A 26903-nucleotide genomic window follows, 5' to 3' on the forward strand; every position below is an offset into this window, starting at 1 on the left:
GAAAGAGAGAACACTCCATCAGCAGTTTTCAAGACATCAGCTTGCGGTAGAGGGAATGCGAGACACGCTGTCCAAAGAACACGCCATGGAAGCTGGCCACCGCAGGTGGTTTGCGTTAGCAGCAGCCATCGAGGCTGGACTTGGGAGGGGTTTACCCCCTCAATATCACAAAAGCCCCAAGTCCCAGAGGAGCCAGAGCAGGAAGCGGAGAAAGGCCTGGGGCCATCATGTGCAGCTGCAGGCTGGCAGAAAGCCACAAGGTCCTGGGGCAGGGCTTTCAGGGCCCTGAACACAACGATGTCCCTGGGCCTAGTCTACCATCTGTGGTTTATTGTCTTTGAGGATTCTGGCCCCTCCACAAGCTGGTCTAAATATCACTGTGTCTGGTGTCCTGATGGACATGCCGCACGGAGGCTGCCACCACCTCTGGTCTGTCCACTTCTCTCCATACTTACTGCTCCCCCTAAGTCCAGGCCTGTATTTTCTCAGTTCAACCCCCTTACTAGTGTTTGCCCTCTCTTCTGCCCCACTACCTCCTCACTGGTACACGGTAGGCACCTGTTAGATATTTCTGCAAAGAACAAATGAGTAAATGAATGAATGAATGAATGAAAGAAAAAACAAATGAGAGCAAGTGGTTAACTGGTTTGGTCAGCCACTCTCTGGGAAAGGAAAAATTACATACCAGGTGGCAGCAACAGGGCCTGGACCTGAGTTTAGCTGCAACTGCCCAAGATAATCATGCCTCTTTCTATTTTAGAAATAAAGAATTGCTAACTGTGTGGAAAAAGGCAACTACGGTATTTTCCCAGCGACACACCTTCCATATGGTAATAGCTTTTAGTGGGAAGGGAAAACTATTCCATTTAAGTATGCACAACACGCTGGAGGCATACTCCAATTCCAGAAAATAATGTCTGGGAGAAAAAGTGTGTCTGAGGATGGAGTAAAGGCAGTATTTGGATAAATATGGTTGGTCGAGTCTTGGGCCAGATGTTGGCTGGAATCTTGCTGGGAAGCCTTCCCGGCCAGGCAATGCCTGCCTAGGGAGTGAAAACTCTTCAGTTCTGCCACCCCCTAGACCTGTCCTAGGAAAAGCTGGAGGAAAACCCTCTCTTCCCTTTGGCCTCTGCAGTGGAGCATGGGGGCTTCTGGGCAGATAGTCTTAAAAAGTACACTTGGGGCTGTTAAACTCCCAAGAGGGCCGAGGTGGAAGGACCAGGATCTTAGAAGGAGACAGGTCAAGGCTGGGTGCAGTGGCTCACGCCTGTAATCCCAGCACTTTGGGAGGCTGAGGCAGGTGGATTGCTTGAGGCCAGGAGTTCAATACTGGCCTGACCAACATGGCAAAACCCCATCTCTACTAAAAATACAAAAATTAGCCAGGCGTGGTAATGCGTGCCGTAATCCCAGCTACTCGGGAGGCTGAGGTGGGGGAATCGTTTGAACCCGGGAAGCGGAGGTGGCAGTGAGCCGAGATCGCGCCACTGCACTCCAGAGTGAGATTCCATCTTAAAAAAAAAAAAAAAGAAGAAGGGGATAGGTCAGTCTTAGCTCAATGGAAATTGGAAACAAGTGGTTTTTGCTGCATGACTTGGGACAGTCTCTGGAGAGACAAAGACACAGACGGAGATCCAGCCTCCATCTGTGATTTGATGCGTCCAAGAACTGCTCGAGCCGCAGCCCTATGCCTAGCAGCAACCCTCCGGCACAGCGTGCGGAGCAGGAGAGGAGCCAGAAAAGCTTCTCTGGATCCCTGCAGCACGAACTTCCCCGTAGGGAGTGTTCCTTCTTACAGATGAGGCTGGCATTTCTCCTGAGGGCTCCTTCATGGGCAGAGTGACTCAGCTGGCTCTGTGCCCCCCTGCCAATGTTGGAATTCTGGAAGATGCCCAGCTAAGACTCCTGCTTCATTGCACCTCTGCACCTTTGCACATGAGGGGTCCTCTGCGTGCAATGCCCTCCCCCATTCGGTGGAGGGGCCACTCCTTATTAATTGTCAAGACCCTGCTCAGATGTCACCTCCTCCAGGAAGTGAGCCCTGTCTGAGCTCCCTGGCTAGGAGGGAGGTCACTCTGTGAACAACTGGGTTTCTCTCTATCTGAAATAACATGTGTCTATTCCCACTACACTGGAGGCTTATGGAAAGCAGAGATCCATCTGGGTCCCTTGTGACAGCTCGAGGTCTAGGTTAGCAAATGTTTAACTGCACCTTCTGTGAGGGAAGCCCTGGCTCCAGTGATGACCATGACCCTTGGCCTGGGGGACACAATGAACCAGTGGGGAAACTCAGAAGACAAAGGTAGCACAGTACAGTGTAGAGGGGCTCATGTTTTGGTCAGAACCGCCCTCTGTGGGATAGACTCTGCCTGTATCTTAGAGGGAGGAGCCAAATGGGCCTTAAAAAGGGGCAGCCGTAGGCAGGACTCTGTGTGGGTAAATCTGTCTTTGAATAGGCAGATTGAAAGGCAATCCCGGAGCCCAAGGAGGCAGGGAGGTTAGGAGTGCAAGTTTCAAATCCAGCCACACCTGGGCTTGAATCCCAGCCATGCTGCTTTCTGGGCATGTGACTCTGCCTTTCTGAGCTTCAGTTTCCCCATCTGTGAAATGGATACAATACTGACCTCATGCCTGCGAGGACTGAATGAGATGGCATATTAGATGGGCATCTGGCACGTTCCAGTTTGTGACTGCCGATATTGTTACTATGTGGCTCAACCCAGCCACATTGCCGCTAGGCACTGCCCTCAGCTCTCTGGGCACTCCGGTCATCCCCAGTGCTCTGCCTGGATGCCAACTTCCTCTGCCACACTCTGATGGACTCTCCAGGGTAGGCCCAAACCAGGGCAGAAAGGAGAATCAGAGAGGCTGGGTGACCATCCCAAGGCCGCACAGCTGGTAAGACAGAGGGAAGGACCTGACCAGGTATTCTTATTTCAAGCCCAGGGCTCTATCCCATCTCCTGCACCCTCAGGTGAATGAGACGCATGGTCAGATGTCAAGCAATAGCATCAGGCATGACTATCAGGCCTTTCTAAGGTAAGCAAGTCAGGAAACCAAGTTGGAAGGTGAATCTTCATAAAGGGGAACTTCCGGCCAGGCGCGGTGGCTCAGGCCTGTAATCCCAGCACTTTGGGAGGCCGAGATGGGTGGGTGACTTGAGTCCAGGAGTTTGAGACCAGTCGGGGCAACAAAGCAAGACTCCGTCTCTACAAAAATTTAAAAAATTAGTCAGGCGTGGTGGCACACACCTGTAGTCTCAGCTACTCGGGAGGCTAATGTGGGAGGATCACTTGAACCTAGGAGTTTGGGGCTGCAGGTGAGCTGTGATGACACCACTGCACTCCAGCCTGAGTGACAAAGTGAGACCCTGTCTCTACTTTTTTTTTTTTTTTGAGACAGGGTCTTGCTCTGTTGCCTAGGCTAGAGTGCAGCGGCACAATCTCAGCTCACTGCAGCCTCGACCTGCTAGGCTCAAGGCATCCTCCCACCTCAGCCTCCTGAGTAGCCTGGGCTACAGGTGCACACCATCACACCTGGCTAATTTCTAAATTTTTTGTAGAGATGGGATCTTGTTTTGTTGGCCAGGCTGGTCCTGAATTTCTGGGCTTAAGTGATCTGTCTGCCTCAGCCTCCCAAAGTAGTGGATTACAGGTGTGAGCCATCACACTCGGTGACTGTGAGTCTCTTTTCCCACGAGGGAGGCTGGGTCATGCTCCAACTCCTGAGCGGCCTCTCTGCAGACTGCTTTCTCTGCCTGAATGTCCTGCCCCCGTTGGAGGGGGCGTATTGTTTTCTATCACCTACAGGCTGTTTCCATGATGTCCTCCAGGGAATCTACCACTGCTCTGTTAGTCTCCATGCACTGGCAGGACACTGATTCTACTTTCAGTCTCCAGGCTGGTCCTGAATAGCCTGGTCATGTGACCCAAGATGAGCCAATGAGACTTTTGCTTTAACTGTTGGGGTGTTCTCTTTCCCTGAAGTCACTGGGCTATCTGTGGGATGCAGCCTGGAGCTGTGGCTGCCACCAGCTGGACACCACCTGGCCTGGACACAAAGAAAGCTAAGAAGTGAAGAAAGCCAAATCCTCATTGACAGTGTGGTGCCTAGATCCAGCCACACCTGAAGCCAATTTCCTTAGACTTCTCAGTTACACTCAGCTAATCAATGCTCTGTTTGAATAATCCGTCTTGACTGGGCTTCTGTCATTTGTCCCTAAAAGAGTTCTGATGAAAACAAGATCTCATGGCCAGCAAGTGGCAGAATTTGGATCAAAGCCCAGCCCTGTCTAATCCCAAAGCCCAGGATCTTCACCACTCTATTAACTGGCATCATCTCCTCCTCTAGTCTTTACGCCAATTCCTAGCAGCACCCATGCCCATCAATAATCCTAACAGCTGACTTTTGCTTGGTGCTTGACAGCCTAGAAACTGCTCTGGCACTCACCATCCCTTTTACACTGAGATATACTTCACATACCATAAAAATCACCCTTTTAGAGTGTACAATGCAGTGGCTTCCAGTATATTCATAAGGTTATGCCTCCATGACCACTAAATCATTCTAGAACACCTTCATCACCCCTAAAAGGTACCCGGTACCCATTAGCAGTATCTTCCTGTTTTCCCCTAGCCTCTGGCAGCCACGAACCTGCTTTCTATGAATTTGCCTCTTTTGGACACAGATGATGATAAGTTTTAACTCACAAGAACCTTGTGAAGCAGCCACTACACAGAGGAGCCCCAGAAAAGCAGAGCGGCTAAAAGTGTGGATACTGGGGTCGCCTGCCCAGCTTCCAATCTGAGCTCTGAGGCTCACTAGCTGTGTGACTTTGGGCAAACCACTTAACCTCTCTGAGGCTGGGTTTCTTCATTTGCGTAATTGGATAAGCTTGTCTGGAGGACTGAATGAGTCACTACATCTAGATGTTTAGCAGGATGGGGCCCACATTCAGTGCTCCAGAAATGCCAGCTGTTTCTATTGTTTTCACCCCATGTCACCAATGAGGGCTCTCAGGCACAGAGGGGTTAAGGGGTGTGCCCTAGGCCACACAGCTGGAGGGTGGCTGGGCCCCAGGTCTCCTGACTGAGTCCTCTGCTTTTTCCATTACGCCACACTGGCCTTGCTGCTCCTCCACCAAGGCTCGGCTCTCCCCACACTGTTTGGGCCAAGTTACTTCTGAAAAAACCAAGGCTGCTTGCCAGACAGGAGGGAGGGGAGGGTGGAATCATGAAATCATCTAACTCCAGGGTGTTGCAGGCCCGCAAGGGCTGGTGCGATCCTGCCCTAACCTCTTCCAGCTTTCCCTGCTGGGGTGTGTGTAGGGGAGGAGGAGGCTGGTTCCACGATGCTTCCAGGATAAGCACGACCCTCTGGAATTCCATGACTTTCCCACTCCAGCCGCCCATCTGGGACTCTGAGCCTGGATGAAGTCCTGCCTTAGACAACTTTGTTACAGGAGGGAAGCCTGACACGGCAACCCCCAAGTTATCACCGATTATGCTGAGCATGGAGGAAAACCTGACTTAAGTTCTGGTAGAAATAAGAAAGTTGAGTCGGACAGGAGAGTGGAAGGAGCATTGGCTTTGCGCCAGGAAGACCCGTGATCAAGCCCTGGCTCAAGCGGTCCCAAAGCATATCAGCTTGGGCAAGTCACACCTGTGCAGAGGGACAGCTGACAGCTAATGCGCTTACTGAGCCAGGTGCGTCCTGCTTAACTGGCACAATAAATGCACAAGAAAGGCACTTTCATTCCTACTATGCAGATGAGGAGGCTGAGGCTCAGAAACATACAGCGGTGACCACAAGCTGAGCCCTGAACAGGCAAAGCTGAGATTTGCACCCAGGTCTGTCTGACTGATAGCCAAGGTCTTAAGCCTTAGGCTGCGCTGGAATAGGGAACTCAGAGAACCCAGTCCACCTTGCACAGGGCCTGGCCGCGTGCCTCGACATGTCAGCAATGAACAATATTTGCACAAGCACTTCCAGGGCCCCCTTCCCACTCCGCTTCTCATCTAATCTCTTCCAGATGACTCTACGTCCCCACCTCCCCGGCAACAGCTGACAGGCTCAGTGGTGAACTATGATCCAGGGCCCTTAGGACAATCAGATTCTCCCTTCTGGAGACTGGAATCAGCATCAAGAAACTCTAGTGCTTTGACAACAGGGAAGCACACTGCAGCTCCGGGTGGAAGGTGCTCACTGGGGGTTGCTCTTGGGGGATGTGGGCCAGTGGGCAACTGGAGGAAGTGGTCCAGAACAGGTTCCATGGGATATGCTGAAGCCCACAAGGACAGATGGCCCGGGAGCTGCCAGCCGGTTCCTGGCCCATGCAAGGCTGGCTGCATTTTCTGCTCTGGGTTTCAGGGAACAATATATCCAACCCCACCCCTCTCTTTGTGCCCAAGCTAGCTGAGTGGGCTTTGCTCGGTGGGTGTAAATAATTCCTAGGATAACAATCATGTGTTATTGTTCCATACCTCCTCTTCTGCTCCTTGGAGGTGTCAGGTAGGCAAGAGGCCTCTGAAAGCAAAATACAGGTAGCCCTCCCTATCTAGACCCTCACTGCACGAAAAGTCAGTCTAGCAACTTGCAAACGTGTTTACCTAACACTCACTCTTTGAAGACCTACTATAGTGAATCTGCATAAATCACCACAGATCTGGGTAAAGAACGTGGAGGGTCCTCCATTTGTATCTCATTCATTCTCAGCCAGGACTGTGCCTCCTGCCCATGGCATCGAAAGATGCTGGGCATCACCACTGTGATCCTCCCTTCCTCTCCCCCAGGGTTTAGATCTTTCTTCCCCTGCCCCAGTGTTCGCTCCTGTCATGTTCACTTTAGATGGTATCTTAGCATCTTTAACTTAGAGCTACTTTGTTTATTTACACTCTGTTTGCTGCAGAGCAGAAGCAAAAATGTAATTTGTTTATGATACTGTTTGATATTATTGCATACTGAACACAAAACATCACTAATGAATTCATTACATTTTAAATAATTAGGTAACTGGTATTTCACTTGCTTTATATTATGCAATGACTCTTGGCAGTTTGTTATGTAGGCGTTTCGGGAAACCAGTTAGGAACACATTATTTCCCCTCCCCCTACAAAATAATGAAACACAAGCTCTGAAAATTCTCTATTCGGCACTGTCAGGAGCAGATTAGGTCAGAATAATGAAGGATGCCAACCTTCTGAGAGGAACTGTGTAGCAAAAAGACAGGATGATGTACAAAGGACAGAGGCAGTCTTCTGACGGCCAGGAAATGTTGACTTTACCTCTGATCGCGGTAGTTTGTGAAACTACCTCTCTCCAGGTGTCAGTCTCCACCCTTATTGATTTCTGGGGTGGAGCAGGGACCCCGGCAAGCCCATTGGCTGCCACGTTTCTCACTCATATTGATTGGCGTCGAGTTGAGCCTATGACACACAATAATGTGTTTGTGGGGATTTCTAACAAGTGACTTTTACCCTTTCCTGCTGGGTGTGAGCCCAGAGCTGTTGTATCATTGTGCAATCACGTGGGATCCGAGGATAAAGCCAACACCATGGAAGTAGGGATTGGAATGAGAGGAAGAAGCCAGATCAGGTGACACCAAAAAAAATCCTGGATTAAGATGTGCCTGAAGCCTGGGAGATAACATTCTCCTAGGACGTTCAGTTACACCCGCCAAAAAACCTCCTATTTACTTCAGCCAGCTTGAGTTGAGTTTCTGTCACTTGCAACGGAAGCATTCTGACTGAAGACTGTCATGTCAGGATGGAGACTTGTGTTGGCCTGAGAGGTGACACAGCCCCTTACCAGGAGGCTGGGAGAAGACACATGTTCAGAAAGCTGGGCAAGTTCCCAGCGTCTCCCGAAGGTTTTCTAAATAACTCCGTTACATCCTATGAGGAGGAGCCATGACTACCTCTCATACCTGCTCTGTTTCTCGTCATTAGTGACATCAAGAAGAAACTACTGACCCATTGGTTAGACTTGTTTTACCCTAGTGGGGATGGGCTTATACCGAGCTGTTCACATTCTGCCTGGCTCCCTGTAAGACTGGTAGTATACATGGTGTTCGTTCGTTCATTCATTCATTCATTCACCAAACACTGACTGGACACACACTGTGTGTTAGGCCTTGAATAAATTATTAAGGACAGAGAGGAAGAGAAAGATGTGGTTCTGGCCCACGATAGTCACAGTCTAGGCAGGGAGACAGACAAGCAGACAGCTTCAATACAGAGAGACACACAGAGCTGCAGGGACACAGAATGGGTGGCCCTTGCTGGCCAGGGAACAAAGGCAAGGCTTCCCAGGGGGTGAGAGCCCTGAAGGGCAGAAGGGGTTACTGGAGCCATGAGTGAGCCGGGAAGGCACAGGAGTGTGTCGGGAGGGCAAAGACCTGTGGAGAGAGGCCAAGGTGAGGCAGGAGATGCAGGTCTGTCTTCAGAGCTGAATGGCCCCAAAAGTCTAGACACACTCAACAAACCCAGCTCACCAGCAAACACGATTATCGTTTAAAACAAGTTCAAACACTGCATGCCAAAGCCATTTGGAAATGATTTCCAGATTACCTTCCATTCTGGAGCAGTCAACAGGTACCCTTTCTCTTATGGAGGAAATATGAAATATCAAAGCATAAAGCAACAAAGCACATTATTCGTGTCTCAAAAGTAGTGGATGTCATTTTTTTTTTTTTTTTTTTTTGAGATGGAGTTTTGCTCTTGTTGCCCAGGCTGGAGTGCAATGGCACAATCTCGGCTCACTGCAACCTCTGCCTCCCGGGTTCAAGCAATTCTCCTGCCTCAGCCTTCCAAGTAGCTGGGATTACAGGCACCTGTCACCACACCCGGCTAATGTTTGTATTTTTAGTAGAGATGGGGTTTCACCATGTTGGCCGGGCTGGTCTCAAACTTCTAACCTCAAGTGATCCGCCCAAAGTGCTGGGATTACAGGTGTGAGCCACTTCGCCCAGTCACGGATGTCATTTTTAAGTCTGGGAAATTAAAAAAATTCTGGACTCTAAAGTTGTAGTAGAATGTAATCCAGTTAAACTCTTTCCCATCCTGCAGCTCACCAGAGACCTCAAATCCTTACCTGGAGGTCAAAAAACTTGCTGTAGCGCCGGTAAATGGCCTCAGTGGAGCCGCTGGACCATGTGACCCGGATGATGTAGACCTGCAGGAGCAACAGAGGAGATGGGTGTTAACACCAGAAGGTGGCCTCCCAACCTCTGGGACCCAGGGGGAGCACAAGACTCAGAGTCAGAAAGACATGAGTTTCAGCCTTAGTTCTGCCAATGACTGGCTGGACAAGTTGCTTGCCGTAAGCCTCAACTCCCTCCTCAATAAAATGAGTATAATAACCCCTAACAGAGTTGTGCAAAGGATGAATGACATCAAGTATGGGGATGCACTGGCACCACATCAGCTCAGGAGAAGCTGCTATTTTCAGCATTACCAGGATTCCTTGCTACCCGCTCAGTTCAGTGAAACAAGGGCTGGCTATCTTGCCAGTCATTCCTAAAACCTTGACTTTCATCAGGAGAAGTCACGAAGACGTGCAGCTCTTGGCCATCTTATATTTTCCACAGGCCAGCCCATCGTGCTGTCTCCACCAAGGAGGACCTGGGCCGAGTTATTTTTTCCCTGAGTCCCAGTTTCTCCTGTGAATGGGGCTAACAGCACCTGCTTCCTCTGCCTCCTCTGCCTCCCAGGATAGATGTGAGGTGCTGATGAAATTAAGGATGAAGGACCATTTTATAAACCACTGGGCTGTGCTTCCAACTTGTGTCCCACGTCACGGCACACACAGAAAACAATACATTGATAACAAACCCGGGCAAACTGAGGTGACTATTAGAGGTCAGAAGGTGCCTGGCTGGGGTCTTTGGTGGCCCTGGACACACCAGGTAGACACCTAAGGGCTAAGGGATAAGCATACCTGTGACGCATTCCTGGACTGCATAAACTATCTGTTGCTATAGGGTAGTTGTGACAATTAAAATATATGCATACGTGAAAGCTGTTTGGAAACAGAGAAATGTCATAGAAACACAGGGCGCTCAGTGCTGTTAGAGGCCCTGGGGTTTCACAGGCAGTGTCCCTGTCCTCCGTGAGATGAGGGTTAGAAGGAGAGACAAAGCATACATAAGTGAAGATGACTGACTCCTGGAATCCTCCTTCCCTACCTTCAGCTCACCCCCTTGGATACAGAGTGGGGCAGTACATTCTCTGTTCATGGTGATTGGTTGAAGGGAGAACATGTGACTTGAGCTGGGCCAATCAGAGCCAGTACGAGTCTGCTCTGGGACTTTTTTTTTTTTTTTGGAGACGGAGTCTAGCTCTGTCACCCAGGCTGGAGTGCAGTGGCATGATGTTGGCTCACTGCTTCCCGGGTTCAAGAGATTCTCGTGCTCTAGCCTCCCGAGTAGCTAGGATTACAGGCGAGCGCCACCGTGCCTGGCTAATTTTTGTATTTTTAGTAGAGACGGGGTTCCGTCATGTTGCTCAGGCTGGTCTCGAACTCCTGACCTCAAGTGATCTGTCTGCGTCGGCCTCCCAAAGTGTTGGGATTACATGCTTGAGCCACCGCGCCCGGCCCGCCCTGGGACTTTTGCTCCAACTCTGGAGAAAGCCAAGCTTTTCTCCTGAGGTTGCCAGGCTGTCAGGATGTGGAGCTGCTGGGGGCTACCTATCCTCACCAGGGGTGCGGGGGAGCCTGCCTGAGAAAGGAGCCACCATCCCGATGACACAGTCTAAGCTCACATCCAGCTCTGCCTGAAGCTAAATTTATTTCTGGACTGTCCAGTTTCCTGGGCCAATAATTACGTCTTGGGCCACATCCACTCTCTTGAATAACTTTTGCAGCGAGTTTAAGTTGGGTTTCTGACCCACGTAATCCAGTCCAGGCTGATACCGGAAGGGGGCAGGAGAGAGATCTCTAAAGCCTGGAGCCACCACAGTGTAACTGATGGTCATGTAGGATTTAGACAGCAGGAGAGGAAGGCAGTGGCTGCGGGTAGAGGCGAATGAGGGTAGAACAAAGACCAGCTCAGGGTGAAACCACACTGTGCCTGGCAGCGCTTTCCACAGTGGTTTTAGCCAGTCTCTTTTCAAATGAGTTCTTAGGAGAACATTCACATTCCAAACAGAAAAAGATAGAACAACTTTAAGGGCTGGGGCCAGACACCAGTGTGAATATCATGGACTTATAGGAGAAGGTTCTTCAGATGAGAAGAGATGAAAAATGTTAAGATACATCAGGACAAGGTTGGAGGTGACCTTGAATGCCACGCTAAGGAGTTCACCTGGAATGGCCTCATCAAACCCAACACAGATTATATTTCAAAACATGGCAGAAATGGGGGAGCTTGGGCTCTAGGGTCAAGAAGCTCTGGACTCACACAATTTCCTAACTCCTGGAGCCTCAGCTTTCTTATCTGGTAAAATAGGGTCATCAAGCATACAGACTTATGATTAGCACAAGAGGAAAAGCTCTGAGCACCTTGCCAGGAAGAGAGAAAATGTTGATGAAACCTCAGCACCTTGCTCTCAGACCGCCCAATGCCTACCCCATCCCTGCTCATAAAAACAGGCTCCTTTGACACCAAGGAGTTGGGCTTCCAGCCCACCCTTCTTCCTTGTTTGCGCTCCTGGTTCCTAGGTAACTCACAGAGCCAGGGAAGGGGCCAAGGCATCCTTTAGGAGGTAAGAGTCAGTCATCATCTCAGAAAGGCGACTTTGTGATGTGAAAAAACGGTGAACAGTCCTGGTGTTTTACTTAACAGGAAGATTTCAAATCTGTTTCTTAGCTTTCCACCCTGCTTCACCATGACTCCAGCATGGAGATTTTGAATGGTTTCCATTCATTCACTCATTCACTCATTCACTCTTTAACATCTATTAAGCACCGACTGCATGCCAGGCCCTCTGCTAGGGGTTGAGATACTATGGGCAGCAAGGCAGACCCAGACCCTGCCCTTGTTAGTGGAGAGACGGGCAATAAACCAGCAAACCTGCCAACATTCTGGGCAGGACCCTGAAGTCTGCATGAAGGTGGTAGGTGTGGGGGGCTGGCTACTTAGCTAAGGGGGCCTTGGAAGGGAAGCCTATCTGAGGAGGCAACCTTTGAACTGAGATCTGAAGGGTGAGGAGCTGGTTGAGAGCTGAGGAAAGGGTGTACAGGGAAAAAGAAAAGTGGGAACGAAGATGCGGCAGCAGGAAAATGCTTGCCTGTGTGAGGAACAGGAAAGTACGACAGCAGACGGCGCTGCGGGAGGAAGGGGCTGAGCAGGAGAGGAGGTAGCAGCTGATGATGAGGGGCTTGCAGGCCACAAGAAAGCGTCTGGATTTCATTCTATTGAAGAGTTTGAAGGGGTGGGGGAGGCATGCGACAAGATCCAGGGTACGTGTTTAAAAATATCCATATGTATCCCTCCAGCTGCTGTGTGGAAACGGCTTGAAGAGGGGCAGGGACACCAGTAAGGCACCTTTTGCACCACTGACAGGAAGTTACAGCTGGAGGGAACCAAAGAATGCAGCTCATTGAAGGGCTGCACCTGCCAGATGGGTAAACTGAGGGCCAGAAAGGGAAATACCGTACCAAAGGTCCCCGCCACTGGGGATGCTTAAGCTAGGTTTGAATGACTGTCAAGGACACTGCCAACGGGGATTAAAAAACAAGGAAAAATTGTCAAAGAATGGATTTTTTTCTTAAAACCAACAAAAAGCACACTCCCATAAATGGAAAAAAAAATTCTGCTTACACAATTCATCCCTGATCTCTTGTTTACAATTTTTAAAGTTCTGAACATACAGTACAAGGACTCTGCAGCAAGCCTAATTGGTTTATTGGAATCAACCCCTGAACACAATGTGATGTCTGCATTTTTAAGCAGAGACCTAATTTTTTAATGAGAGCTGCCCTAGCGCAGAGCTTTGTCCCCATCCTGGGTTTGGAGGCTGGTGAGAGAGCACACACCCTGGGTCACAGAGCCAGCTCTGCTGCTAGAGAAACTCACAAGGCACTCACCTCTCTGGCCACCCACCCTTCTCTCTAAAATGAGGACAATAATATCCCTTGAGGGGTAAGCCACAATAGCTAACGGAGATGGGGCCAACACCTGGCACGCAGTAGGAGTGCAATGTTGAGCTTCCCTCACAGTGGTCATCCCATGTTCCTGCTTGTCTAGTACCTTCCCCTCCTTTTGGTAACAGAATCCTGATTTCCCATGGGGAATCCCTCCTCTGGTCTTCATGATGGGAGTGGGCATGTCTCCCTCCCAGGCCCAGCCAACCACAGCCCTGCTGATGAATGATGGTTCAGGGATGGACACATGACAGATGAGACCCAATTCCAGGACTTTTGATGGCACTCTCAGGGAGGAGGTCATTTTGCCCGCTCAGTGGCTGCTGGGAGAACCTACACCAGGAATTTCCCATGGAAAGCGCCTGTCACACAGAAGAAAGCAGAGCCAGAGGGAGAGAGGACGGCTCAGACCCCGTGGCAACATTTGAACCCCTGGATCCAGCCTGAATCTGGGACATTTCCCAGATGCAAGCCAAAACAGTCCTTTTCTTGTTCACATCAGTTTGATTTGGTGTCTGTTACTTGCAACCAGTGCAATCCTAACACACTAGACCTTTACTTTTTTACATCCCCAGCCCAGGTAATATTTAGTGGCTTGGTGCTAAGGAATTAAAGACTTCCTCAAAGTAGTAGTATTCACAAGAGGCCAAAGATGGAAACAATCCAAGTGTCCATTGATGGATGCGTGCATAAAGAAAATGTGGTTTATACATAAAATGGGACATTATTCAGCACTAAAAAGAGAAAATTCTGACACATACTACCCTGTGAATGAACCTTGAGGATATTAGGCTATGTGAAATAAGCTGGTCACAATAGAACAAATACTGTATGATTACAGGAGGTACCTGGAGTAGTCAAATTCATAGACACAGAAAGGAGAAGGGTGGTTGCCAGAATGGGTAGAACGGGGAGTGGTTATTTTTCATTTTTTTGAGATGAGGTCTCGCTCTGTCACCCAGGGTGGAGTATGGTGGTGTGATCATAGCTCACTGCAACCTCAAATTCCTGGACTCAAGCAATCCTCCCACCTCAGCCTCCCAAGTAGCTGGGACTACAGGCATGTGCCATTATGCCTGGTTAATTTTATTATTATTTTTTGTAGAGACAGGGTCTCGCTTTATTGCCTAGGCTGGTATCGAACTCCTGGCTCAAGTGATCTTCCCGCCTCAGTATCTCAAAGTACTGGGATTACAGCCGTAAGCCACCGTGCCTGGCTGGGAGTTGTTGTTTAATGGGTGCAGAGTTTCAGTCTAGGGATATGAGAAAAGTTCTGGTGATGGATGGTGGTGATGGTTGCTAGGAAATGGCTGAAATGTTAAGTTTTATGTTGTGTGTGTTACCACGATTTTTTTTTTTTTTTTGAGATGGAGTTTTGCTCTATCAACCAGGCTGGAGTGCAGTGGGGTGATCTCGGCTCACCGCAACCTCCGCCTCCCGGGTTCAAGCAATTCTCTGCCTCAGCCTCCTGAGTAGCTGGGATTACAGGCGCCCGCCACCATGCCCGGCTACTTTTTTGTATTTTTAGTAGAGACGGGGTTTCACTATCTTGGCCAGGCTGGTCTTGAACTCCTGACCTCGTGATCCACCAACCTTGGCCTCCCAAAGTGCTGGGATTACAGGCATGAGCCACCGCACCCGGCCAAAGAAACAATTTTTTAAAGCAGATTTCCTGCTGAGATTTACATATCCATGTCATGTGCCCTGGAAATGACACTAAAACTTTCTCCACGGCACAGCCTTCAAAACATGAGCTGCACATCTGAGAAACAACTTCTATGCAGAATACATTTCTTGAAGTCTTGATTGTAAGGAAACAACCAACCAGATTACAAGATGGACAAAAGACTTGAAGAGACACTTCATCCAAGAGGACATATGGAGGGCAAGGAAGCACATGAAATAAGGTCACTGCCACTAGCGAGGCAAAGTGAAACCAGGAGGAGATGCCACTACTCATCTATCGGAATGGCTATGATTAAAAAATAGCGACAATAACAAGTGCTGATGAAAATGCACGGCAACTGGAACCCTCGTGCATTGCTGGTGGGGAAGCAAAATGCCACAGCCACTCTGGGAAGATCCTCAGTGGGTGCTGAACCACAGGGTGAAAGGCTATTGAACAGGACACTCACACGGTGTCAAAGTATAACACCATGATTACTTTCCCAGCCAGGGGAAAAATGTGTTAACTCTACAACTGTAACTAGGTGACCAAACCTAGCCTCATGGATAGAGGGACAATCCAGTTACTGTGTGGCCCTCGAGGTGATTCAATATGAAGTATACACAATCTGCTGTTGGTATTGTTGCCAACAATGTTTAACTTGAGCTCAAGCTCTTGACCTAGGTTCTAATTTACAAGAAATATAGGAGGCAGAGGAACAAGATAAATGACGTCATAAGGAAGCTGACAGATCTGGAATGGGCAATGTTCTACAAGTCAACTAGCAGGGCACAGCTCAGATGCTACTGCCTCCAGAAAGCCCTCTGTGACTGCTCCCTGCCCACCAGTATGAGGTCAGGTGCCCCTGCTATAGGTCTTCTTAGCACCCACTTTCCCATCACAAAGCCAATGAACCCTTTACTGAAATTGCTCAAGTGTCTGATTTCCTGCTGGGTTCTAAGTTTCACACGAGCAAGGACCTGGCCTGTCTTGTTAATGGACTGTTGTATGCCCAGCACTGGGCAGGGTGGAAAAATCTATGCTTCGTGAATAAATGGGGAAGAAAATGAGATGCCAGGAGGCCAAGCCCTCACACAGAGGAGCGCCTCTCCTCGGCAGGCCTTTGGTCTGTAGAAAGGGACCCTGGCCATGTTGCTGAGGTGGTCCTGCCCCCTTGCTTTTCCTCTCTGTCCCCTGTGCTGCTTCACCACAATCTGCAAACACCCCCGCCCCTTGGGAGCAACATGTTTTGGGGAGCAGCTGGGACTCCTTCCCTCTGCTCAAGGAACAAGGAAGCACAGAAACCACAACTGGGGTTAGAGGGTCACAGAGGTTTCCTTCTGTTCCCAGACAGGATTTGAGCTGGAATCATCCACCCTTTAAATCTCTTCTTACACAATCTCAGCAGCAGGGCCTGTGTGATCTAACCAAATCCAGACTCTCCAACCTGACTGCAAACCCAGTTTCACCAGGAACAGAAGTCCTGGGTTTCCTCACTTCCTCTAAGTCAGCGAGAAGCCGAACTGGTGGTGAAGGGAGGGTGGGAGGCATTGGGGTGGGGTGTGCTGAGCCAGGATCCTTTTGCAGAGGTGGGCAGATGGCTGAACTTGGTCTCTTCCAAATCCCCAAGCCAGCAGGCCAGGCTAACACTTCCCATGTTTTCCTGGCAAGGGACGGGGGCACAGAAGTACAGTGCCTACAGTCGCACAGCTATGATGTGCAGAGCAGGGACTCTAACCTAGGTCACCTCTAATCCTGCCATACCATGCCCCAGCTTGGCTGCAGCTGGAGTGTGGGCCAGCAGGGAGATGTCTGCTCACCCTCCTAACTGTCAGAGTGACCAGCACATCATCCTACTGTTCTGCGAGGCTGTGGAGTTCTAGGGTCACAATGGCCTGGATTTATATCCTGCTTCCTTCTCAACTAGCTTTGTGCTCTTGGGAAAGTGGCTTAACCCCCATGACTCAGTTTCGTCATTTGTAAAAAATGAGGTCTGCAATACTACTAACTGCAAAGTTGGGGCGAGGATGAAATGAGAACATGCGTGTAGATTCTTTCGCTTGGTGCCTGGAAATGGTAAATGTTCCATAAAGAGAAACTGTCAGCAGCAGCATCGTTGTGAGCAGAGGGTCCCAAAGGTGAGGGAACCCTTGTCCCTGCTCCTTCTCCCTACAAATGAACTTCCCACAGCCCGTCCCACTTCTCTCCATCCCACGCCCATCTCCCTGGGCTCTGCCCTCTCCACCTGTCCTTTCTGTTCTCTGGGTCCCACAGGGGTGCAGGGGGATGGCCCCCATAGTCCTGGGAACACAGGCCCACCGTGCCTGAGCCTGGGGCACAGTTTCCCAGCTGCCAGAGAGTCAGGGCTCTGTCCCTCCCCATGGGTGCCTGTGGGGAAGGCCCTGACACCCCCACCCACCCCGGGCCTCAGTCTGAATGGAAGAGAGCCATTATCTGGCCCAAATGCCAACTGCCACACACTCGAGAGCCTGACTGGCGCCCGGGCTTCATCTTCCCTGGCTTTCCTCCTCCACTTAGGGTTGAGAACTGTCCCAGGTCAGCCCGACCTTGCCAGGAGCTGACATTGGGAGGCAGAGTGACACTGCTCATGGATGGTGTTAGGTGTTTTGTGGCCTGGGCCAGAATAACCCTCTTCCTCTGAGGACCAGCCTGTCCCAGGGCCTCCAAAAGCCACTCTTCTTTAACTTGACCACTTTGAAAAGGCAGGAAAGAAAACCAAACCCCTGGCCAACGCCCCACTTGAGAAGTAACCACCCGTTTTTTTTTTTTTGAGATGGAGTCTTGTTCTGTCACTGAGACTGGAGTGCAGTGGCGCGATCTCGGCTCAACGCAACCTCCACATCCCGGGTTCAAGCGATTCTGGTTCTTCAGCCTCCCAAGTAGCTGGGATTACAGGTGCCCACCACCACTCCTGGCTAATTTTTGTATTTTTAATAGAGACGGGGTTTCACCATGTTCCTAAGGCTGGTCTCGAACTTCTGGTCTCAGGTGACCCACCCGCCTCGGCCTTCCAAAGTGCTAGGATTACAGGCGTGAGCCACCAAGCCCAGGCTGTAACCACCTGTTCTGCCTAACCCCCGTGGCCACAGCTGACTGGCCCATGGACACAGTCACGTGATTCAAGCCCGGCCAATCAGGTTCTTTCTTTCTCAGAAATCTCGGATCAGCCCTGAGCATGCCAGCTCCATCCAGAAGAGCTGCAACCCGGAGCCGTGTTCCAAACACTAGGTCTGCAGAGAGGATAAGTGAAGGAGAGGTGTGGGGAGAAGAGCGACGGGGAGAGCCTGGCTTGGCTTCGGGCAGTACTCCAGTTCCTGCTTCCCAGGCCTGCCCGCCCACCGGAGGCTACTATGACGCACAACAGGGGCCTGGGCCTTTCAGCTAATTCCCCTTTTGGCATGATGAGGGTTTTTGTGCAACTAAAACAATTCCATGAATTACAGGGGAAAAGTTCAGGCATTATCTTAGGTAAAAAGCACAAGCTAAAACAATGTAATCTCAATCTCAAAAAATTCGGTAATGATATCAACTGTATATAAATGCGTGTGGGTGTTCATATACACAGACACCCACTGCACACACACACACAGTTGATGCTCATTGTTTGCGGTAGTTACGTTCTGTAAAGTCACTGAGAACACTGATTTAGCAAATACTCTAGGAGAAATACAGGGTTAGGGTCTTTCGAGCCTGTTTTGTTTTTGTCAAGTGATCAATACATAACTTTGTTGCATGTGTGTTTCTCTTTAAAGATACCTTATTTAGGCCGGGCACAGTGGCTCATAATCCTAGATTACGCCTGTAGTCCTAGCACTTTGGGAGGCCGAGGCGAGCGGATCACCTGAGGTCAGGGGTTCAAGACCAGCCTGGCCAAGATGGTGAAACCCCATCTCTACTAAAAATACAAAAATCACCCAGGCGGGTGGGCGCCTGTAATCCCAGCTACTGGAGAGGCTGAGGCAGGAGAATCGCTTGAACCCGCGAGGTGGAAGTTGTAGTGAGCCGAGACTGTGCTACTGCACTCCAGCCTGGACAACAGAGTGAGACTCCGTCTCAAACAAACAAATAAATAAACAACCTTATTTAATATGCATGGTTAATTCATCAATGTTGAACTCACAGTCAATAGCACTGCAACTCGTGCCTGAATGAAGCTTCTCCATAGGCACATCACAGCCATCTTGCGTTTAGGCTCACCAGACACCATGTTAGCACAGCATTTGTGGGCCATACTAAACAGCAAAATCAACAAAAAGTACAAAAATGTACAAATGCAGCACTCATAGACTAGGACAAGGATTCTTAAAAGTATCGGAGCTGAAATGAGGGGGGAGTGTTGCTCATTCAACCTCAGCTGGGAACGTGCATGTTGGGTGACTCATATTTTTCACCGCTCTGCACATGCCCATATCCGAAAATGCCCACAAAAGTGCTTCAAGTATTGCTTTTGAGTTACAAATAAATTTTAGCAAGTAGGCAAATTCGCAAACACGAAATCTATGAATAATGAGGATTGACTGGCTGGGTGCGGTCCGCCTGTAATCCCAGCATTTTGGGAGGCCGAGGCAGGTGGATCACCTGAGGTTAGGAGTTCAAGACCAGCCTGGCTGGTGAACCCCCATTTCTACTAATAATACAAAAATTAGCCAGGCATAGTGTTGCATGCCTATAATTCCAGCTACTCGGGAGACTGAGGGAGAAGAATCACTTGAATCCGGGAGGCGGAGACTGCAGTGAGCTGAGGTCGTGCTTTGCACTCCAGCCTGGACAACAAGAGCGAAACTCTGTCTCAAAAAAAAAAGGGGAGGGGGGGGAGGAATTGACTGTACCATATCTAAATGTATGTGCATTTGTGTGTCTGTACACACACACACACACACACACACACACACAAACAGAGTTACGCACCACCTAACGTTTTCCAATGATGGACTGCATATACAACAGTGGTTCCATAAGATTATAACACGGTATTTTTACAAAACCTTTTCTACGTAACACAATGGTGAGTATTTGTATATTCTACTCAAATACTCACCATTGTGTTACAATTGCCTACAGTATTCAGTACAGTAACACAGTGTACAGGTTTGTAGCCCAGGAGCCGTAAGCTATACCACAGAGCCTAGGTGTGTAGTAGACTATACCATCTAGGTTTGTATAAGTCGCACTGTGATATTCACGTGATGAAACTGCCTAGCAACACATTTCTCAGGACTATCCCTGTCGTTAAATGACACATGACCATGCATATATATGTCAGTGGTTCACTCTGGGGTGGTATGAATATGGGGGACTTTAAAAATTCTGTTCTTGATGCTTGCATATTCCAGATTTTTTACACTTTATTTTCTTTTATAATCAGAAAAAAAGATGTCGCTTTCCAGGAGCACTGAAAGAAACCTGTCTGTGGGGCACTTTCTTGTCTTGAACCCCAGGCCAGCATCTTCTCCGTTACCCTGGCTCAGTCCTAGGGCCACCAAGGAGCCCCTGCCGGGTGCCAGCCCAGCTGATGGCACAGGGATGCCCAGAGTGGGGGTGGGAGGACACTGGCTCACCGGCCGGGGAGCCAGCAGATGGGCCCCAACCCGGAACTTACTATGGGAGTGAGGTTAAGTCCTTGACCTCTTACAGCCTCTCTGTTCTCTTAAAAATAGAGATAAGGTCCATCCTACCTTGCAAGCTAAGCTCTCCAGAAATGGAAAGATCTCTAGAAGGAATCCATGTTGGTTGGAATTTCTGCTCATGGTGGGACTTGAGGGCAAATGTTCACTGAATGTTGCCCAACCCTTCACCTCCTCGCGGGGTCTAACTCCAGTCTAAGGGGATGGGGACTCCCAGTGTCCAGAGGGCCCCCATTAAGCATGCAGGAATTTAGGCCCCATTTCCAAGCAGTAACAGCCAAGGGGTCAGCTCTTCCATGAATAAAGTGCTAACATTCAATAGCAAAGTAGACTGACTACAGTTAACAACAGTGTACTGTATATTTCAAAATAGCTAGAAGAGAGGACTTGAAATGCTCTCAACACACAGAAATGACAAATATTTGAGGGGACAGACACCCCAAATGCCCTGACTTGATCATTACACACTCTATGCATGCAACAAAATATCATAAATGTCCCATGAAAGTGGACAAATATTATGTATCAATAAAATATAAAAAGATTTAAGCCAGTATCAAGCTTAGAGGCTCTTGAAAAACAACAGGGCCAGGCTATAAACAGGCCAAGATACCTCTGCAAGTCCCCGGCACCCCTGGGTTGGTTGACATCCTCATCCTTGCCAACCCACTGGCCCAGATCTCTGCACAAGGCTGTAGCTCTTGGAAAGGCCCCAGAACTCCATCAATACGTTGTCCCCAGGGTAGCATGATGTGAACCAGCTGCCGCCTTGCTTCCCCTGCCTCCGGAGCTCTGTGAGCTCCCAAGTGTTCACCACGTGAACTGGAAAACAAGGTAAAAAGTTTCTGCCCTGCTAGTAAAATCTCTGAGGCATGGGGGAATGTCCTCCAGTCTTACTTTGCTTTGCACATCTATTTGGTGGGGTTTTTAGGGTTGTCAAAGAATCCAGCTGAAATTCCTGGCTGGCATTAATTACAAGGGATGGGGCTGCCGCACTGGTCTCATGACAAAGTTATTACATTTTGGTACTGGGATGCAGTGGCCAATGGTTTTTTTTTTTTTTTTTTTTTTTCAGACAGAGTCTCGCTCTCTTGCCCAGGATGGAGTGCAGTGGCACGATCTTGGCTCATTGCAACCTCCATCTCCCAGGTTCAAGCGATTCTCGTGCCTCAGTCTCCCAAGTAGCTGGGATTACAGGCATGCACCACCACGCCCAGCTAATTTTTTGTATTCTTAGTGGAGATGGGGTTTCGCCATGTTGCTCAGGCTGGTCTCAAACTTCTGAGCTCAGGCAATCCACCCTCCTTGGCTTCCCAAAGTGCTGGGATTACAGACGTGAGCCACCACACACAACAGGTCTCCTTTCTTAAAGAAGGAACAGAAGACCTCAGAACAGGTGACACTAGCCAGGAAGAACTTAACACATTGATTTTTCTCTTTCTTTTGAATTTCATTTCCTTCTATTTTTAGCAAGTGCTACTACTGGTTTTCCCCAGGTATAGCAGACAGCTAAAATTTCCACTTAAAAGTAATTTAAGTAAAAATGCGAGTCAATTTGAAGAATACCGTATTAGGAATATATACTGTAGGGAGTTTGTGGATATGTCAAAAATTATGATGGTGCTGGTAAGATTGAGAATGACGATGGTCCTGTGTTAGTGGAATTCCTTGCCTTTCTCACTGTATCTGGAGGTATTTGTTTGTTTGTTTGTTTGAGACAGGGTCTTGCTCCCTCTGTCATCCAGGTTGGAGTACAGTGGTGTAATCACAGCAGCTTCGAATTCCCAGGCTCAAGTGATTCTCTAGCCTCAGCCTCCCGAGTAGGTGGAATTACAGGCATGCACCACCATGCCTGGCTAATAAACAACTTTTTTTTGTAGAGATGGGATCTCAGTATGCCGACCAGCGTGGTCTGGAACTCCTGGCCTCAAGCAATCTACCTGCGTCAGCCTCCCAAAGTGCTGGAATTATAGGTGTGAGCCATCACGCACAGCCAAGTTTTGGTTTTTTATAGATCAACAGCTATAACCTTTCTGAAGTCAGAGCCCTCTCCTGGCTCTGCAAGCCTGGTGGATAGCCAGGAACAAATTGGGTGACTGAAGACAACATCTCAAGAGAAGGCACAAATGGGGCTGGGGCTGTTTCCTTGCAGGGGCCGTGAGAAAGGAGCATCTGCGAGACAGAACTCTGTGGTCCATTAGCAATGTCTGCCAGGGGCAGGGGCTGAGGGCCAGTGAGATAGGCGCTACCTATTTGGCATCCCTGGTCTAGATCAATCCCTCCATTTTACAAATGAAGATAGGGAGGTGCTGGCTGAGAGGTGCAGTGACTTGCTTAGGGTTACACTCTCAGCTGTGGACTCTTTCTGCTTCTGTGACAGTGTCTGAATGTCCTTGCAGGTTCCTTGTGCCCCTCTGGGCCTCTTGTGTAAGAGACTTGCCCAGAGAGCTTTAATCTGGAGGGCTCTTAGAAGTGACTCAGGCCAGCAGTGAAACTGGCCTCCAAGAAGCCCCAGGATCCTGGAGAGGCCCCGTGGGTGGGCTTTTGGGCCATCCACCCTAGTTTCCATAGCGCAGTGCCACTTTTGGCTCTTCTGTATACACTACAGGGTATAACCCAGCAGCCTGCAGCCAAATCACCACCAGAACTGCCTCTACACAGGGCCTGGGCTCCTTCACTGGCCACAGCCCTATTCTGCGTGCTACAGGCAGACAACAAAGGGTTCCAGGCCTTTAAAACATTTGAAAACCCTCTTCTAGACTATCCTTTGTTCTATAGTTAGGGATATGAGGCCAGAGGGGAAAGGGACTTGCCCAAGGCCCTGTAGCCAGCAGGGAGGAAAGCTGGAACCAGAAGCCAGGGCTACCATTGGGAGGTACTGAGAATGCGGGCCTTCTGCTCCAGACTGCTGTTTCTCATACCTATGAAACAGCAGAAGCCTGTGGAGATGAAGGGAGCAAATATGCAGTCTCTCATGCAGTGCACGGAGGGGCTAGGGCTTCCGCTCACAGGCCACACAGCTTTTGCAGCAGGTCATTAGGCCGTGATTGCTAAAGCCGTCCTGCTCTGCAGCCAGAGCAAGCTTAAATGCCAAAGCACATGCAGCTCTGGGCTTGAGGAGTAGTGCTGGCTTCAAGATCCAGGTGAATTCATTTCCTGCAGAGAAGGGTTCAGGACTATGTCCGAGGGTCCCTAGGAATCCACAGACCCCAATTTCAGAAGGCAGCTGTAAGAGGGGGGTTGGATTCCCTCCATCAAGCTCCCACACTGGCTGGGTTCCCAGGTGGCAGATCCTGGGAAGAGCTTGGGAGTTAGTGACTGGCTGGGTTGCAGATGGCTTGCTCTGGGAATATGCTACCTCGGTCACACAGGCCCAAGGTGGATAAGTATGGTCCTCGTGGGTGCCAGGGAAGGGAAAGAAACAAGGGCAAGGGAGAGATGGAGAGCGAGGAGAGGGCAGGGCGGTCGGATGGAGCTCCACGGGCTTGACTAACGGGAAACCTGACTCTGCCACTCTTCGTGGAAACCCTGGGTTCCCTTTGGTTCTGATTTGTTGACTGTCCCCAGCTTTGTGTCCAACATCTGGCCTATATAGGTCAGCACTTCCAACCTCTTTTTGGAACTACAGCACCCAAAGTTTGTTTGATTTCCCAACACCCCAGGGCAGCATCACCACCAGAAGTGCTAAAGGGGGAGAGGAGGAAACCGAGGCACAGAGCCATGCTGCGCCTGAGGTTGAGAGGCTGGGAAGTGGATGACGTGAGATCCAATCCCAGCCCTGCCAGCCTCCAAAGCCTCTTTACTTTCTTCTCCCACCATCCCAAGGCCTTGGGTCTCCTGGCCCCAGGCCAGAGCTTTCCGGTCCCCACGTCAGCGCCAGGAATCACCAAGCTCAGGCTCTGCAGCAAGTGACACACTGGAGGTGGCAGGCTGCCAATATTTTTTTCCCCCAATTTTTTCAATTAAATGAATGCTTGGATTAGGGCCCAAATACAAGTGCTTGTGGCGTCTCGCGTCAGATGAGATGCTTAGGGCTGTGTTCCTACTGCGCTGCGTCCACAGGGCATGCAGCAAAGGCTCAGGTGGCTGGTTGGGCTGAGGGCTCTGCTTATCCCTGTGTGCAGAGGTGTGCCAAATGGGGAAATGGGGGCAGGAGTAGGGGGAGAGGAGTAGCCTCCACAGTGGGAATCTGATCTCTCTCCCTCTGCCTCAAACTCTTCAGCTCATTCATTCATTCATTCGGCATATACACAGAGACCTACTATGCACCAAGCTCTGCTCGAAGGGCCTCAATTGAGAAAGACAACACACCACACAGGCACAAAGTGGGGCGTAGGGGCCTCTGCAGTCTGTCTCTCCTCTGCTCCAGCCTGGCTGGCTTTCTCTTCCTCCAGGACTCAATGCCTGCCACTGCCTCTGGCGGGAACATCTCTTCTCCCCGCCCTGCTCAGCTCCTCTTCATTTCTCCAGCATCAGCCTAGAAGTCACCTCTCCTTGGAAGCCTTCCTGGACACCCCAAGTCTCAGTCTAGCTCTCATTCTCTGAGTTTCCACAGGGCTAGGGCTACCCTCTCTCAGAGCCTGTTCCTCTAGGGGGTGCTGGTCTATTTGCGTTACTGCACCCCCACTGCCCTGGGGGCCTTCAGGGGCAGGGCCAGGTTTGTCTATTCACCATGGTCCCCCCCGGGGCCTGGCGACAATGAGCTCTCAGGAAATGTCTGGTAAAAGAGACAAAAAGCCGAAACAGGGCCACACAGTCAAAAACCAAGGTGACCTCACTCAAGGCTCTCTGTGTCCAGAGAGTAACAATGCTCGTGAAATAGCTGAATGAACAGCTCTATTGCCAAGGGTACCAGAAACAGAGCTGGCTTTGTCACAGAGGGAATGCAGGCATGGGACCCAACCCAAAAAGGGAACTCCACGTTCCACCCCAGAGTTTCTCTGAAGAGGTAATGGCAAAAACCAGGATACCCAGGAGCGATTTAAACTCCAGGTGGAATGCCTCATCCCATTGCATTTCAGAGACAGGAAAGCTGAGGGAATTCTTTGAGGTGTTGGAATTGTTCTGTAGTGGAGGTTACAGGAACCCGCACATCATAACCTGCTACACCAAAAAACAAAATTTTACCGCGTTACACCACAAAAGGGAATTTTACAGCATCCACGTAAAGTAAAAAATTAAAAATAACAATCACGCTTTAATGTCATTAAAAAAAAAAAAAAGATGGTAGGGCGTGGTGGTTCATGCCTGTAATCCCAGCACTTTGGGAGGCCGAGGCGGGCAGATCACCTGAGGTCGGGAGTTCGAGACCAGCCTGACCAATATAGTGAAACCCCGTCTCTACCAAAAATACAAAAATTAGCCGGCCTGTGGTGGCGCGCGCCTGTAGTCCCAGCTACTCAGGAGGCTGAGGCGGGAGAATCGCTTGAACCCTGGAGGTGGAGGTTGCAGTGAGCCAAGATCATGTCACTGCACTCCAGCCTGGGCCACAGAAACAGAAAAAACAGAAAAAAAACAAAACAACAAAAAAACAAAAAAACAAAACAAAAAACAAAACAAAAAAAAACCACAGGCACTGGCTTTAGAATACGTGACTATGAATCTTGCCTCTATGGCCTGATGCTGCTGAGACTTTGCAAATCACCTCACAGCTCTGAGCTTCCATTTCTTCACACCTGGAAAACGGAGAGAACAGTACCTACTTTATAGGGTTGGCTGAGGGCTAAAGGCACTAATGTGTGTCAGGTGCTTGGCACACCATCTGGTCACAGACAGCTTCCAGGGCCATCACTAATAACCCATTACGGAGATTAGACACTGGAGGCTCCAACCGAGTAGCCACCTTCCTTGGGCCAACTCAAATCTTGCAAAGTGAGATATGTTAAGAGGAAAAGTCGGGAATGTCAAGCTGCAAAAACCAGGTATGTGTGTGTGTGCGCGCGTGCGCGCGCGCGCACACACACACACACACACACACACACAGAGCTGCCCGCCCTCTGGGCTCCCCTAACTGATGGAATCTTATCCAGTGGCATGGGCAGCAGGAACTATTTCCAGGGCTGGCCAGGCCAGGCACCTCCACTCTTGCCGACTGAGACACTGGGCTGGTGGAAACACTCGCTGCTCCAGGCATGCAGCTCCAGCCCAGGCCTCCGGCTGCCAGCTCACGCACTGCTACTCGCACACATCTGGCCCGAGGCGGTGTGGGGAACTTTCCAATGGCAAGCAGAGGTGCTGGCAGCTGGAGTCCAGGCTCAGCCGGAACCAACCTGAAGGCTGGCTTTCTAGGAAAGTCTCCAGGGCAAGCACTTAGGCTTGTTGAGATCTCCAAGGCTGCCAGGCCTCAGAGGAGCCTGGGCAATGAAGGAAACAGACCTGGGTGAAAAATTTCAAGTGAGGGCCTCTCTCGTGTTGACTGAGCTGTCTAGAGTGAATGTAGCCGCCAACAAGAGCACCCCCACTATGTGCAAGGCAGTAGCATCAAAGCTGTCTTCAAGGAGCACGCGGT

At 49.9% G+C, this 26903-nt stretch overlaps 1 protein-coding gene across 2 annotated transcripts in view; it reads right to left on the reverse strand.

The window, feature by feature from the left end:
- Positions 1-26903, reverse strand: part of SH3PXD2B (SH3 and PX domains 2B) — a 124476-nt gene that overhangs the window by 83351 nt on the left and 14222 nt on the right. For both annotated transcript variants that reach the window (XM_032158633.2, XM_058440148.1), the window contains exon 2: positions 9092-9172. In XM_032158633.2, coding sequence (XP_032014524.1) covers positions 9092-9172 — 81 coding nt within the window. The remainder of the gene's footprint in view (positions 1-9091; positions 9173-26903) is intronic.

The sequence above is a fragment of the Hylobates moloch genome, unplaced genomic scaffold (assembly GCF_009828535.3).
Source record: "Hylobates moloch isolate HMO894 unplaced genomic scaffold, HMol_V3 SCAFFOLD_6, whole genome shotgun sequence".
Lineage (NCBI taxonomy): Eukaryota > Metazoa > Chordata > Mammalia > Primates > Hylobatidae > Hylobates > Hylobates moloch.